Here is a 16,474-nt window from a genome sequence, read left to right as displayed (position 1 = left end):
TGTCTTGTGCAGAGTGCTGCTACATTAAGACAATGTGGTCACGGGCCTCTATCGCAGTGAGGGTTTGTCTTCAAGGGAGCTGGGATGGCCCAGCATTAGTTTTTCTGGATTGTGTCAGTGTTGATGAAGCACATCTGCAGTTGCTGAACAGCTAATGGAGACTCAGCAGCGAGCAAGTCCAATCTGCAATTGTAGATGCATCATGGTGGCGCACGTAGCAGTCCAACGTAAATTTCTTGAGCAGCATGTCAACAGTGGCCTAAAATTAAGACAATCTGGGAGATACTGAGGCCGATATAGAAGTGAGGTTTCCCTGTGTAGTCCTTTAGGGGCATGCAATAAATGGCGTCGCTGATGTGGGCCAAGGAATAGCAGCCACTGACCTCACCAAACATTACATAATTTAAGCACTGGGTACTAACTACTACAGAAGACTTCCATTAAGTTGATTTTTTGCATGCCTAGTGCACGAGATTAAAGGGGCCTGAAACAATTTTGACGATTTTGTACAAACGTACTGAGTCGTTATGGTAGGTCCTCTTGACCATTAATTCATGCATCTAAGTGCTCCACGTAAAGCCTGTTATTTATTATAAGGTTTTAAAAATGTACATCGCTATAGATCGCAGCACGCAACTCGGCTGAATTTTCAGCCACCCCTGACCATTTGATGGAAGTTGCCCTAATGACACTAGTAGGGCGACTGGCTGCCCAGGGCATGCGATCGATAATTTTCGATCTTTATGGTGAAAAAGTGTTGTTTATAATAGTCAGAATGTAAGTTAATTTGTTTCTATAAAGAAGCAAGTAACAAAAAGAGAATGCACAAGGACAATTTCTCACTACACTTACAATTCTGGCACGAAGCAAGTGTCGCCTGCTTGTTTACGAGAGCTCCACGGTCAGCACTGATCTCGATCTTTATTTTTGCGAGCACCATGGTTCACCCTTGTTATGTTGTGGGCCGCAAACGTGGTGATTGGTAATATGTCAAGCTGCAACATCGCGTCCCTCTGCAAGGCAGGAGACGAGCGGAGTGGCTGCAGCGCATCGGACTGTCGCTATCCGATCGGCGCCAGGATTTGCGCGTTTGCGGCCATCACCTTACGCCAAAGGATTACTACCACAATAGTTTTTCGCATGTCCGGTATTTGGGTAAACGCAAGTGCAAGCGGACTGGGTCTGGCTGTCTGACCGCGCCATTTCACAGGATGAGTAAAGGCACAAACATGAATGGCCTACACGGTGCAGCCACCTGGTGGCACAGAGCTCAACCAAACACAGTAGCGGTAAGGAAGTGTATTCTTTATTGCTGTTGGTGTAACGTTTTGGCAGGAGAATAATCGTGAACACGTTTTTGCAAATGTTTAAAAAGCTTTACACTTGGTTAGAGCAATATTAGCTCTCTGTTTGGCTGGTTAAGCTCTGCGGCTGGACTGTGCAGACCAATCAGGCCGCTGATGTACGTCTACGCTAAGGTTCCTTCATCAGCCTCCATCCATCCACTGAAATGCCCAGCTCGCCTGTTCTTACCGGAATATCGGACATGCTCGGCGCTGCGACAGAATGCTCGCAACGCACACTACTTCGATAGCTCTCACTTGGGGTCAACTGCCATGCAGCTGATGGAAAGGTTGCAGAGGCTTCGCGTGCTCACTCCTAGAGAACCAGAACTACAGGACACAACGTGCCATCATGACGCAGAGCCAGTGAAGGCGGAGCTAAGCCCTGATCACTCGGCAAACGAGTTGAGAAAATGCATGGCTGTGAAGGAGGGCAACTTGTAACCGTCTATAGCTCTCTTAAGATGAGATGCTTCACTCAAATGGTGGTGCAAATGATTAGCTGTAGCTGTACCCAACACATCTACAAAATTTGCCCGAACCGTTTCAGAGCCCCTTTAATGACTGAGTCTGAAACCTTGCCAAAGCGTGCTACAGTTTGACATGCAAGGCCTGTCAAGACAATGGTAGTGTTTGAAACTAGAGTAATGTCAATGATATCTGCAAAGGTGACATAACATGCCACCAGTGTGGCAGACTTCACAAACACAACTGCAAATTTTTCCTGCAATATGAAGTGTCACTGAGGTCCACACAAAGAATCTGCACAAAGAAGCCTAAAACTGAAAGACAAACAGAACCTGGCTAAAATTAATCCAGGACTACTCTGCTCTCTTGGATGCATAGTAGTAAGAATGGAAAGTAAGAATGGATCATGCATTTCTAAATGGACACAGGTGGTTGCTTCACATTGATTGCAGAATTCAAGTTGAGCATTTGACTTCACTGTGCTTTAAAGGAGCACAGCGACACTTCAACAAGAAACATTTTCAATTTGTAGACAATGCTGGCATGAACATGGAAGCCAATATTGCTCTGCTGCATGAAGCAGGGAGCCCACAATCCTAAGTATGAGATTGCTTACTCTCTCCAGTTGCTTTTGAGGCACCAGCACCCCCCCCCCTCCTCCCCCACCACTCCACATTATTATACCCCGCCTGTGACAACACAGACCCATGCAGCAGCCAATAGATGCCAGCCACTGAGCTTCAGTGATCTGTCCCGCCCTAGCAATCACTCCTGCTCATCTGGTCATGGCTCATTCATCGCTTTTGGAAACATTTGTGAGGTGACATTCATGAAGCATTTCCATAAGTGCACCACAGAAAGAAGAAAAACAAACAAAGGAGCACTACAGGGCATTACTATGCGTTCCATCCAAGCTGAAAATAACCGATGAGTTGAGAGACTGACAAGAAAAACTAGCGCAACAAAAAGACAATGTACACAACAGGAAGTGAAGACAAGGACCAAGTGCTTGTCTGCCTTCTCTTCCTGTGTGCATTGTCCTTTTGTTGCACCAAGTTTCCTCACTAGCAATGAAAGACCAACTAGCCCAACAATTAATTCTTCTTGAGTTGAGGGGGAATGGGCAAAATATATGTCGCACTCTCTACAACACCGTTAATCTGACCGTATGGGTCAAGTCCATTAGCCATTTATACATGTGTCACCGTACATTCCAGAGTAACCTCAGGTGCTTGCATACATTCGAGGATATACAACAGGATCTGTGTCATGCACTTTCGTAGTGCACTTTTGCACTATGAAATCGGTGACAACACTAGAGACATTTCAGATAGGGTAGTCTCATCATGTGCAAAGCAAAAAGTTCATAGCAGTGACAATACAGTTCAAAACACATAGGCAAAATAATGTACATGTAACAATATTAACATCAAATTAAAACTACGCACACAATTAGACTCGCACAGATTGCTACAGCTCACCTCTTGGCTATCATTTCATCGAACAACTTTCCTTACTGTGTGTTTGCTTGTCCCACATTGACAAAGATTGCAGTCACATTATGGACAAAGTGGCCAGCCACCTGCTGACCATCTATCTAATGAAATACTGCAATGAATTGAGTGTGCATGGCCAGCAGTGCATATCTAAAAATTTATTTTCTTGGCCTCTCTTTCCTTCCCTTTCTCTCTAGAGCAGCCTAACAACTGCACACCGTAATGTAACAAAGGTCGCTCAGGAGGAAACAGATTTGAGAGCTCTGCCAGAGCGTCACGCTAGTGGCCCCAAAAGAGGCCAGAAACACTTTGAGCTTGAAATTTTTTTTATAGACATAGCTGCATACTGCTCTACAATGAAAACGGAGCCACAAGAATATTTAGGAATGATGCTGCAATATCAAAGTTACAGGCATTTGATGAATGACCATGCAGCCGCCATGGTTTCTCGATTCCACCTCTTACTGGTGCTCCCTTATCCTTGCCACGTGCTCTCACCAACTCTAGGCACTGCAGTGACTGCTATCCCTAAGTCTGTGCTCCTTGCATGGTCCTCGATCAGCAACAATGCAGAGATACTGCAAAAACAGTCAACAAGTGTGGCTGTGATTGCATTTGCATATTCCAAAATGAAAGCACTCTGCAACTTGTACCTCCTTGGCAGGACCACAGAGTAGATGTCATGCCAACAGCACTTGTCAGGTGACTTGACAGGCATAGCTAAGCCAGTATGCAAGGGTGTGCTCAGACAGAGGAAACAAGTTGCCAACATGGAGGAAGGAAAACCTAGGAGACCAGCCAGCCTGAGTGTGCTAAGGAAAGTGTGGCAGAAGGTCGCATGCTGTCTTTCGCAAAGGATCACAGAGACTGGTGGTTGTAACGTCCTCATTTACATAGCAACCGTGCCCATGAAGCTCTCACTGCTCTGGGCCTATGAAAAGCACATTTGCAAGACGAGCTGGCTTTGGAGTGTGGTGGGCGAGTTTTATAATTGTGATCTGGGTCCGTGACCGTCACCCGGTAACACAGGCTCTTATGTAATCATGGCACAGGTCTTCATTGTCTTAAATCCACCACAAGAAAACACAAGGGTGCATCTGCTTTATAAAGACTGTTAAAGTATTACAGGTTTTAATCTGACACACATTGGCAGTGATACACAGCCAGTGACTCGTCACAAAGTAATTCGCAGCTTACAACCATCTCTTCTGGTTAGCTGACTGAAAACACAAAAGCGAGACAACACATCAAGATGGCTGCACTCTTGCGATCACTGACAATCCAACCCAAAGGGAGGAGAGAAAGTGGACTGCGCCGCTCCAAATTCCTGATGCGAAGTGTAAGGCTGTCCACCACGACTATCTCACGAGGTGAAAAAGATATATGGGAACGTTTAGAGTGCAGCTTTTAGGCACCCAATCCTGCGTTGAGCATCGGTATGCCTCATCGGAGTAACCGAGCGACGCAGAGTGCAGCAAGAAGTGAAAGAAGGCGATATCAATGAGAGGGCAAGGAGGAAAGCGAAGGAGGCTACAGTGAAAGCACAAGGCAGAAAGCGGAAAAGGAGAGTATAGCAAAAGGGTGAGGAAATAATAATAATAATATAATAATATTTGGGGTTTTACGTGCCACAACCACTTTCTGATTATGAGGCACGCCGTAGTGAGGGACTCCGGAAATTTTGACCACCTGGGGTTCTTTAACGTGCACCTAAATCTAAGCACACGGGTATTTTCGCATTTCGCCCCCATCGAAATGCGGCCGCCGTGGCCGGGATTCGATCCCGCGACCTCGTGCTCAGCAGCTCAACACCATAGCCACTGAGCAACCACGGCGGGTCGGGTGAGGAAAAAAGCAGAAGACTGCGATAGCGAAGAGAGCACGAGGAGGAAAGCGGAAGGAGCCACCTTGAAGCGCCACCAGATAGCGTTCACGTCCACACATCTTCGGGGGGCCTAGCGCAGTCGTGGCAGTGCCAGCGCCGGCCGTTCGAGGAAAGAAAAAAGAAAGAAACAGAAAGCTCGCCTTCGTGCACGTTCGCCGCAAGCGTTTCGTACTAAACATTAGGGTTGCATAAGCTGCAGTTGCCAGTAATTGGCAACTGTGTGGCTGGTCGATATATAGTGCCGCGCAACGCGGCTATGCCAGTCGGTGTGGTGATCACTGCGATGCTTCAATATATCACAAAGTGAAAACACGTATCGAGTTGCGCTCAAATTTTGCATTAGGGAGTATTGTAATGAGCGAATTTTTTCCATTCTTATACAGCTGTAAGTTCAGAGAGTAGGCCAGCTGCTACTTTTGCAATGAGATGAGAAAATGAAGGCACACTCATGAAAGAAACACGTACAGTCACCCCATTTGTTATGTATTGTTTTACTATATGTGAAACAATTGTGTTGCTTCTTATTGGGGGTGGCCGAATACTCAAAGTTTCAAACATGAATAGTTAGTGTGTAATATTCTATTTATATTCCAAAATTAACTATTCTATATTTTCTTATATCTAAACTAACCAAATATTTCACAATCAACTGTTAAGCTTGGGTAACTGCTCTCCGTCTGCTGAACAAAGTACTGCAAATTACAAGCAGTAAAACAACAAATGTTTTCAAAGCATTACAGAAACAAAATCAGTAATGAAAGCTTAATTTTCGGTTTCGCAGCGGTAGCAAGGCTCTAGTTAACACTCAATGGGTTAGGTTTTGTACACGTACATAAATAACCAAGAATGTGGGTGTGGGAACAGCCATTGGCATAGCATAAGTGGTAGTGCAACGCATGCATAATCCAAAGATTGTGGGTTCGGCTTCACCGACAGCAATTTCTCCCCTCGCCTTTCCTTTCGCTTGAATTTGTTAATCCTACGCTCTAATCAAAAACTACAAATAATTTCCCCTATGCTTTCTTTTTCTTTGTAATCTGTTTGCTTCCAATGGTTGTGACAAACAAAAAACCTGGCCACTTGTTTCACCTTCTCATCCTTTACATGACTGCCTCTTATTTTTGCTTCTGGTCTATCAATTAGCCTTTCCTACCATCGAGTCATGCAGCAGTTTTATATTTTATTCTACGACCAGTGATGTTTTCCTTGTGACAAGTCCTTTGCAACGTGTCTGTTGCCAGACCCCAAAGTCTGGCAGCAGACTTCTACCACACCAGTCAGAACCCTGCCGCTTGACGGCCTAGTTCTGACAAAGTGTGTACAGAAAAGCTAGCAACCGACTTCACCAAGTCTCCCTTGGATTAACGTTAAAGATTTTCTTTTTTTGAACGTGCTCAACCTGAGTGGTGCAGTGCGCGACCTGTACAACGAAGTGACCTGTATAACGAAGGATTTTGAAGGTGCGGAGCACTTCGTTATAAAGACTGTACAGTTATAACACTAAATCCACTTTGTACGACTGCAGGCGCGTGTCAGACGATCACGGTAAACATTACTCGCGGAGGGTGGCCGAAGCAGTGCACCAGGGCTTCATTAACTCGCACACTAATGGCGTGCAGCGCACGACACTTGAGAGCATACCGTATGTCACCACCGTAGCAGTCACTCGTTCTCCTTGCGTCGTAGTTCGCCCACTTCTATCAAGCAGTTTTCGTTGCGAGAGATTTATCGCCTCTTGAACTCACATGGCGGAGGGGTCCTTGGGCTGCACACCAGCCAACATCATCGATGTCGGCGCACACACAAGTGCCATCAAAAGGACTGCGCACGGCAATCAGAGGGAATACACTGCTCTGCTTCTGCAAAACCTGATGAACAGTTCGCCGGTCATCAAGACACGCCAACCACGGATACAACGGGAAGGTGACATCACACTGCACAGGTGTTTTCTCCTAGAGCAACAGCAAAGCGCAGGGAACAAACTGAAAACAAAGGGGCATTCTCAGAATTAAACTGAGTTGAAGCGTTGTGCCAGCAGGGAGCATAGTCAATGACTCCGCTCCACAACGCGCAATCACATCCATTTGGTAGTCACAATTGTCATGTGACATGCTTCGACACGCACATCCATGGAGGAAGTTTCTTTTCCTTCCTCCACGCGCACATCAAACGTAACAACCATGCATTCAACTCACTTGACACAACTATAAACACAGTGGGCGCCGCCATAACCCATGGCCATAGGCTACAAAAGGAGGAGTACGTACTTGTGCTTGAAGATGTAGAGCTGCAAGCGCCACCAAGTAATACGGTGCTGAGCATGGCCTCTGAAATCTGCGCCGGAGGGCATAAAGTTTTTTACCATATAACACCATGAGAAACTCCATGCCGGCAGGTTTATTTCGGTGCGCACCGGTACGGTTTGACGAATGCACCATAACTTGCACCGCAGGGTGGTAGAGAGTGGGGTAAAGCAGTAAAATAAAGCAAAACCAGCTAGCGCATGCAAATCTTGGAGGTCATATGTTGAGGCCGCTGGTTCTCTCAACGGCCACAAAAGGCGAAAGCATGGCCTTCGGGAGCGAGTACGCCAAGATTACAAACTTAAGTACAGATTTGCCAGGTCCGCGAGCACGACGGGTTCTTATGTGAGAAAGACATCAGGAGATGTTAGCGATAATGTTCGAGCAGTAAAACGTCTTTTTTATTATTTTATTTTTTAGAGTACTTATAGATTAATAAAAACCACAGGTGCGTGTTGGCCTGCTAGCTCAGTCGGTTAGAGCGTCGTGCTAATAACGCGAAGGTCGTAGGTTCGATCCCTGCGCAGGCCACTATTTTTTTTCTTTTAAATTTTATGTTTACACAATGGAAAGTTCGTAATGCCAGGTTTAGCCCATCGTTTGAAGTTACATTCATAGGCAGACATGAAAATTGGGCACAGCACGGTAGATGAGGTCCCAGAAAGAAGCACACTGCTCTGGCTACATGCATTTAGGTGTTCATGTACTACTCCGCTGCAAGGACATTCTTAAATACCGTAGCTCTAGGCATCCCCCAAAAGGTGTGTACTTTGCAGCTTTCCCCTGGCATGCCAACAGCAATGTGCTTCACTGATCTGCAAACCAATCAGTCAATGCGATTCGGGACAACGAATGCTGTCACATTGGCCACGTATATATATGCATGTAAGTTTGAGCTATTTAGAATTTAGATATCATTAAACTTTTTCCAGCCAATGTATGTCGTATATTTCTCCTTGATTGTATTAAATAGTTTACAACATTTTTTATTTTTTTCATGAAATCCAAGTGTGATAAGATTCCACTGTAGCCCACACGTACACTGTATGTTCTAGGTCTGAGTGAACGTTTGCGACGGTGAACCAAGAAGCATGGTGGCTAGATGAGCGCAGTTTTCCTGCGCAAGCAAGAGGTAAGGTGGGGAGGGGAGCAAGCTCGCGGTAACACGGTCAGGCACCTGCGAGGTTGGGGGGAGGGGGCAAGACATTTCGGTGCACGTCTCCTTTACTGGCATGGTCATGATTGGGCATGGCTGGGAATGTGGGCAAGCGCATACGCAGTCCACACACCCCGTTTTAGAGCTAATCTGCTGTTTGCGCAAAGACTGGGTTAGCTGAGATGGCGTGGCATTGCGCACCGTCTTCCCATGCATTTAGTGCTGGAAGTTGTGTGACCCTGAGGTTTGGAGCTGCGTTAAAGGAAGTGGCAAACGAAGCATTTGCTTCCCGCTGCCCGTGGCACTATCAGCTGTGGGGTAGGAGTGGACATGAAAGCATAGCTGCCGTCACTTTGTACCGCCAATGTGAAGATATCGTCGACAGGGCATCAAACCATATCTTTTGTCACTCCCAAAGCCAACAAAATGATTTTTGCTCAAATTCAAACTTCCTTTTGCCGATGCACAATATTTCTGGAAATCTTGTGACCCCTTCCATTAGCGATTGTACTTCTTTCCATAAAAGGTAGAATTTTAATGTAACGAAACTCCAATATAGCAAAAGCGAATTGATTGTCAGTTTTACCGAATTCGTTATATGAAGGTTTAACTGTATATGAAAGTATATGAAAACAGTAACCCACACCGGAAGAGTAATATCTATGCGTTTGGCACGAACTTCACCAATGCTTTCAACTGCCTTTTCAGAGGAGATAGTATAAGAGCATCGTGCAAAGCCTCCTATTCCTGACGATGTGAATGAAGCAGTAGTGGCAGCCTGATTGCAAGATCCTCTACCTCCTTGCGTGCCTAGCAAAAAGCTAATGATGGAAGAACAGTTTCAAATTTGCAATATATTCATTTGCACTACCTTTCCCAGCTGCCTGGTGGGTTGGATCTAATTCATTACTTATGGCATTGCCATTTGACGTTTGTCAAACTTTTTCGGTTTCATACACCGATCGATTAGCATAGGCAGAAAGTTTTCATTTTCCAGGGCGCTGGGGCTCGACCTGCTTTCTGGATTCCCGTATATATATATATATAATTTTTTTTCTCTGATGAAGGCCAGACCTCAGCCAAAAAGTCAATAAATCACTTCATATGCGCACCTACTTCACCGTGCGTGTGCACACACACACACACACACACACACATATATATATATATATATGTGTGTATATATATATATATATATATATATATATATATATATATATATATATATATATATATTATATATATATATATATATTTTTTTTGAGCACTTGAATAAACTTCGTGTGACCTTGAAGAATTGTTCACTTAGGTGACGGCCTTATATGAAAAGTTACAAAACCTCATAGCAGGAGAAAGTAATTTAGCAGCCTGAGTCCTCTCCCACCACCAAGAATCTGGCATCTCTCAGGGTGTAATCTAACCTTGTGTAATTGTCATATACTTCGCTATCACCAATACTGCTTTGCCTTTCTGGCGAAACTGCAGCCTCTGTCTTTCTTTTTCTTTTCTTTGAGTCTGAGTATAAGTGCTCCTGTGCATGACTGCCGTTGATTCTGATTTCGTGTGAATCTGGCTTGGCCTCATTTCGGTTACTGAGTGAATTACACAGGGTGCCCCAACTATCATGCACCAAGACTTAAAAAAAAAAGAGCAGTTCCGTTACTCAAATAAAACGTAGTGCATATTTTTTTCCAGTAGGGTGGAGTAGCTACTAGTAATTCTTTCATTCCTGAAATTTAATTCGACAAATGCTATATTAAATATCTAATTTGAGAAGTACTGTCCTAATTATAGAAGTGTCAATGAGGAATTAGTAGGCACTCCCAGGCACCCCTAAAAGACATCCAACTGCTGTGTTTTCAGCAACGTACTAATTACATGCAATTTTTTCCAACTGGCAGACAAACCTCACGAAATATGAAAAATATGTGACTAAACTCCAACCTGCATCATAAAGCAGCGCCCTCAAACTGATTGAAAGCAACTGCATTGCCTGTCATAAACCCAAAGAGACAGCACATCACCTTGATAATGGTACGGAAGGAGCACCAACGGCAGGTTTCACAGCTTTGCAGCTATTCCTTCCTCTCTATGTCACACTTATCCGTCTCTAATGGCCGACTGATCACATTGATAACAAAAGCCCCTTGCCTCATGCATGGTCAGAGTGGCCAAAGTGTCGCTCTCACCACACATGAAAGGCGAGAAGCAATGTATTAGGCATAGCATGTTTCAAAATCACGGCTTTGCTCGCACCAAATCGACAGAGCACATGCACAGCTATACTATACCAAGAGGCCTGATCTTTATACACTTATATTTATATTTTTATATAGTACTTATTCTTATATTTTCATATACAGCGTATCACAAATGCCGAGTTGATGTGTACCGTGTTGAAACGATCTTGTGGAACATACAAAGGCCCACAGACATGCAAAAAGCTGAATGTTAGCAGCTACATCTCCTTTTCACTGTCTACTAACCACAGAAAGTCATCTTCATTTCCATATAATGCATGAGGAGTTCCTTTGTCTCCACCAGTTACGGACACAAGTCTTGGAAATCTGTAACCCCCGCGACCCTGCCCGGTTACCCTGTTCTTCTGCCAGAAAGACCACTGTATGCTTGAAGGATGCGTCCTAATGAAAATGTATTTTTTCCATCCCGACACTGCACTACCTCCACGAAAGGTGGTTGAGCTACTACGAAAGGCGTACTGCAAACTGCAAAATGGCGATCACAAGCCAAGGAGTAAAACAGCGTCCGTTCGATGGTAGTGTGGCTAGCTACCTTGGAATCAGCTTTTTTTTTAGTAAGCATCTGTTTTGTTTTTGATTTTCAGTAGAAATAGTTAAAACTGTAACATGCATGCAAATTTTAACGCACTTTTTATGTTTAAAAAAAGTGCGCATTAGAATCATGTAAGTACAGTACATGCGTACTGACAGACAAACTGTCCATTTAGTGGATACGGTATTACCAGCTGCCATAAACATCACTCCTAGACGCTCACACACACAGCACTTAGCAATAGTAACAATCATGCGGACAATGCACATGAAATCACAGTTGCTCATACGACATGCAATGATGATGCATGCAAACAAATGAAGATTTGCACGTGTTAGGCTTGTTAAACGTTTATTACAGCACACAAACAATGCCCAACCAACACAATTTGCCTGAGCGCAAAATGTTTCCCAATGCTGTCAAACAACACATGAAGACAATGGGTCACCTCATGATCCATGGTTCAAAACGTTTTCTTAAAAATAGAAATGTTCCTTATCCAACCTATGTGTAGTCAGGTCCCAGGAAAACAGATAATACTGTCTCATCAAAGAGTTCGAGAAGTGAGCATACATCTGGAGGTGTAAGCAATACACACGCAACAAAAGACAACTCAGTTCTTTCTTGTCCCAAGCACAATGGTAATTGTGCCCATTAACTGCTAACGAATACACAAGAAAGGTACAGACGAAGTCCTTAGCATGCTTCTCTGGCTAGCTAAGATTCATGCCACGTATGCTACAAAACATAAAAACAAAACGAAAGGGTGTTGAAGATGTTCCTCTAACATGAAACAGGTTAATGAAGGGACAAATTAACAGTCAGTAAAAAATAGCACCATGTACAGATACCATGGCTGCATAATACCAAAAATCTTACTGAAACACTAGCATGAAGTTAAAAGCTAGCGAAGAGCAATGCAATACTTCCACAGGGATGAAAACATGAAAAACATGGATCCCTAAAACAGCTCTGGTCGCAAAAATGAAGATTGTTCGCCTACGTTTTGGTTGACTGGGTGTAAGATTTGTGGTACAATTGAATATGAACACCACTGCTCACACCTCAACCAATACGTGCATACAATGACGCAATAAACTCCATGGTGTCCAGGCTTGAACTAATGCAGACATTACATGGGCAACAAGCTTGCACAAAAATCCGGAATCACGTTCACATCTCGTTTCACTCTGTGCTCTTTTAGCACTGCAAACACTCGCACTGTAGATGCCACAACGGAATGCTATAAGTGGCCTGCACTGAAGTTGTACGGACATTGATAAACAGCTGTGCTCTGTTCTGACCACAATCTCAAGCTGCCTTAAAGTATGTTGCGAAGGAAAACCTTGAGGAAGAGTTGCAGCCTGTTACCTTCAACTTCTCCAATCACTTGTTCCTTTTAGCTTGGTGCGAGGAAGCTGACAGTTCTTCAAAAGACTGCAGTACCATTTTGAACCTGGTAAGTATATTGCAAAGAGTTAAGTCATGCAGCCTCATAAACTGCTCAGCCAAATATACCCCTGTACTCACAGGAAAGAGACCACCGCTTTGTTGCTGTGAAATTTCAATCACTACGCACACGAACAAGGCACAACGGCGAGAAAGGCACAATGAGTCACTATGTGTGTCTGCAACTGTACACAAGAGGTTCAAACTTCAATTAGCATCAATGCTAATAATGGGTTCTTTGACTGTCTGCAAGGGTCATACAAAGCAAGCAAGGCTGACGGACATGCGATTTCTTCGTGCAAGCCAGTGGGAAATACGTGGCGAGATGCATGTGGCGATCTCGTCTCAGCGTTTCTTCTGGATTTCTCAAGCCGAGATGCCACCACGGCAACCTTCCTGCATTTTTTTAAAAGGCACCTTTTGGGGCCACCAAAGCGATGCCTCAGCGGAGCTCGTATGTCACTTGCTGCCCGTGACCCCTGTCTGCAGTTGTTATAGCAGTGCCATTCTTGAACGCTGACAGCAGTGGCTTGTTAACAACATGCAATCGGAGTGTGCAGGAAGCAGAGAAACTGTTAAACGAGTAAACACAATCAGAAGCCAGATGGAGAAAGGTAGTAGAACTGGCCTCCCCACCATTATAGTATTTTTGAAAACAGCTACACCATCCCCTATTCTGATTTTTTACATGCAACCCACTTATAACAATTATAGGTTATAACTGACATTTTCATGGCATGTGAATATTGTTATAAGTAGGTTCGACTGTATATGAATCAATAATACAGCAAGGAAGGCTTAAGGGCTAAGCACTAGCGACGATCTCTCCTGAAAAGAAAAAGCAGAACAAGAACTAGACTCATGCATCAATGACAGCGTGCAGGAGAATGGATAGTAGCAACGGTAACATGGAAATAAAGTCTGGTCAAGTCAGCTTGTTGGGCTGAAATCTGCTCATCAAGTCTGTATAAACACTAAAGGGTCAAACGGAGGGTGTCAGGCAGAGCTGGGTCAGATTTGTCGGAAGGGTTTGGTTGAATTACTCGACTACAGGGCAAAACGCCTGATAACAAGGTCGGACAGGTCTGGATAAGCCCGCCTTTCGACTGGACACGCCGACGTCAAGTTCGAGTAAACAAAGCTACCCTGGTCCAGGTCTCCCACGACAGTGCAGGCAACCACTGTGCTCCCGACGGCCCTCAGTTGGCGAACGTATCGCCAGACGGCAGCCAGATGCTCTTGGGCACCGTGGTGTGCTGTGTGACCTGCCAGCCCATCCAGTGGCGATCCTGGTCACTGTTGTCTTGCACTGGGAACACCCAGCTGCGCTTGTCGTTGTGCGCACCCGCATATTCGAGGAATGCCGCCGAGTCACTCTCCTGCCCAAAATACCAGATGGCACTGACGTCGTGGTGCTCTGCAAGGGCACGCAGCAGCACGGGCCGCTCCTTGCCCGACAGGACATTGACCACGCCCGGCGGTACGTCCGAAGTCTGCAGGATCTGCGAGTACGTGACGAGTGGGGCACATCATCGTGTGCACTCCGTGGCAAGGTCGCTTGTGCTTCGGCCATGCCCTATGTGGTGTGCCTCTTTCAGAGAAGCCAAATAGTATTATTACGGTGCAATTGGACCCGAAACAAATGGAAGTAAGACCAAGATAGAAAACGGTGTCACTCCCAACTAAATTTATTCACAGCAACAGGTTCTCTTTTATTGGGAAAGTGCCAGCATGTACAAATACATTTGAGCATGGCGTTCAGAGCATGGAGATGAAATTACGAAAATACACGCCTATCCTAACGTGCAATCAAAGAATTGATGCTCAGTATTGCATGGTGCCACCAATGTATCACTGATAAAAATATTGTGCTTCTTTAACCTAATAAGCCTCCATTAACTCTAGAGCCACGGCATCTTTGCTTTTACCGAGTATGTGGAAGTTAGGCTTGGCTCACACACGCAGGAGCCTCAGTGCATAGGCCAATGTGCAGCAAGTTTATTCTTCACAGAAAGCTTGTGTTTGCTTGGCCCATCATTAATGGAGCAACCTGTTTGGCCTGTAAATAGCCTACTGCAAAAAAAAAATTAATCAGGACCCATCTCACGATGGATCTTGACAGTTATGCGTTTAGCAATGACTTAATATAGCAACACAATGTATTGCCACCATCGAAACGAGTTATGCAGTGGGACTCCTCTTCCACAGTTTACCAAGAACACTCGGTTTCATCTAGCGTTGTTGCCGTGTCACCTCTGCATGACCTCCGAAATGCATGGCGCGCTAGCATGGCGTGCCGGTGCCTTCCTAATGCCAAGAATTGTTCCCTCGCTGTCCACACACCCCGTGGCACATAATCAGAGACCCAAGTTGGTGAGAGGTTCACCGAAGAGTGCCACATACCCAGTGCATTTTAGACGCAGCCTGCTAATGCACTGGGTTGCTCTCCTTAAAGGGACCCTTGTGACGTTGGTTTGATTCCGCTCGGCATCGGAGAAATTTAAGGGATCTTTTTTTTCATCATTGTAAAGCAGTGCATTCCCAGTGGCACAAAGATAGTTACTCAAGTTCGCGTAAAAGACGTTCATTGAAGAGCGGCACGCAGCTACTGGCACAGACCCAGTGAACTAAGTTGGCGTCAAAGAGGTTCATGACCAGCACGAAACTGGGTGCACACACCCGGTGTTGCAAGTTAACGAAGATTTTCTTCGCACGGCAGTACCTACCCAGTACTGCATCTACCGTGACCCATGACGGCGTGAGAGAGGTTCATCAAGAGCACAGAATACCCCTCCCCCACTCTCTTCCACATCCATTAATTCAGACACCGAGAAGAACCCTTTCAGAACAAGCAAAACATAAAAATAAATAAAGTATTGAACTTCAGCTTGCCTGACAGAAGCGCAGTGCCGGCTGCGGCCACTCGATGCTGGCGAGCACGACAACCGAGTTGCCGGCTGCCAGGGCTGCCGCCATGGCCGACACGAAGCTGCTCAGCACGAAGGCCTCCTCCGCGCAGGCAATGCCAATCACGCCCACAGGCTCGTTCACGCGCACCACTGTGCCCTTGATGGTCGTGCTCTGGTTGAGGTGAAAGGGACAGGAACACCGCAGTCACGCTGTCGATCTTTCAATTGCACAGCCTCACCAGCCATGGACCTCACAAACCTCCCGCCTGTCTACACGTAGCAAAACTGATGATGCGAATAATCTTTGGCCACATTCTACGCCATTATGGCTGCAAATTAACAAGTCTGAAGAACCACGTGTTGCTTACAAAGGAATGAGGTTTTGGCAGTTAATAAGAAAAAAAAAGGCAAATTCACTGCCAAAAAATTCCAGCAGAAACCGTGCGGGTATTACGGTTGATGTTAGTGCGACTAGCACTGAGGCATCATGCTATGCATGAAGCCCAGGCGTAGCATATGTGGAAATATATAATCAGTCAAGCTTGTCTGAATATATGTGTATACAGGGTGTCCCACGTAATTTGAGCCAAACATTAAAAATATGCACATGCCACATAGCTGGACCGAACCAAGGTAATGTTTGCCGTCGCTTGGACATAGTACTCCGAAATT

The 16,474-nt window shown here is 45.2% G+C and overlaps 2 protein-coding genes and 1 non-coding gene across 6 annotated transcripts in view; 1 reads left to right on the top strand and 2 right to left on the bottom strand.

The window, feature by feature from the left end:
• The window catches only part of LOC135899871 (oocyte zinc finger protein XlCOF28-like), a 59,054-nt gene extending 51,262 nt beyond the window's left edge, over positions 1 to 7,792 (bottom strand). Inside the window, exon 1 of the mRNA XM_070526579.1 lies at positions 7,460 to 7,792. Within this exon, the coding sequence (XP_070382680.1) occupies positions 7,460 to 7,514 (55 nt within the window). The 5' untranslated portion in view covers positions 7,515 to 7,792. The remainder of the gene's footprint in view (positions 1 to 7,459) is intronic.
• Positions 7,793 to 7,952: 160 nt separating this feature from the next.
• TRNAI-AAU (transfer RNA isoleucine (anticodon AAU)) lies at positions 7,953 to 8,026 on the top strand. The gene has a single exon. It is a non-coding gene; the product is annotated as a tRNA-Ile (tRNA).
• A 5,635-nt stretch (positions 8,027 to 13,661) lies between these two features.
• Positions 13,662 to 16,474, bottom strand: part of LOC135898851 (aldehyde dehydrogenase family 16 member A1-like) — a 79,106-nt gene continuing 76,293 nt past the window's right edge. For all 4 annotated transcript variants that reach the window (XM_065428026.2, XM_065428034.2, XM_065428040.2 and 1 more), the window contains 2 exons: positions 15,786 to 15,974; positions 13,662 to 14,395 (listed from right to left, as the gene is read on the bottom strand). In XM_065428026.2, coding sequence (XP_065284098.1) covers positions 14,093 to 14,395; positions 15,786 to 15,974 — 492 coding nt within the window. In that variant the 3' untranslated portion in view covers positions 13,662 to 14,092. The remainder of the gene's footprint in view (positions 14,396 to 15,785; positions 15,975 to 16,474) is intronic.

Source organism: Dermacentor albipictus, chromosome 10 (assembly GCF_038994185.2).
Source record: "Dermacentor albipictus isolate Rhodes 1998 colony chromosome 10, USDA_Dalb.pri_finalv2, whole genome shotgun sequence".
NCBI lineage: Eukaryota > Metazoa > Arthropoda > Arachnida > Ixodida > Ixodidae > Dermacentor > Dermacentor albipictus.
Note: the sequence above shows the minus strand (reverse complement) of the source record. Positions and strands in the feature narration are given on the sequence as shown.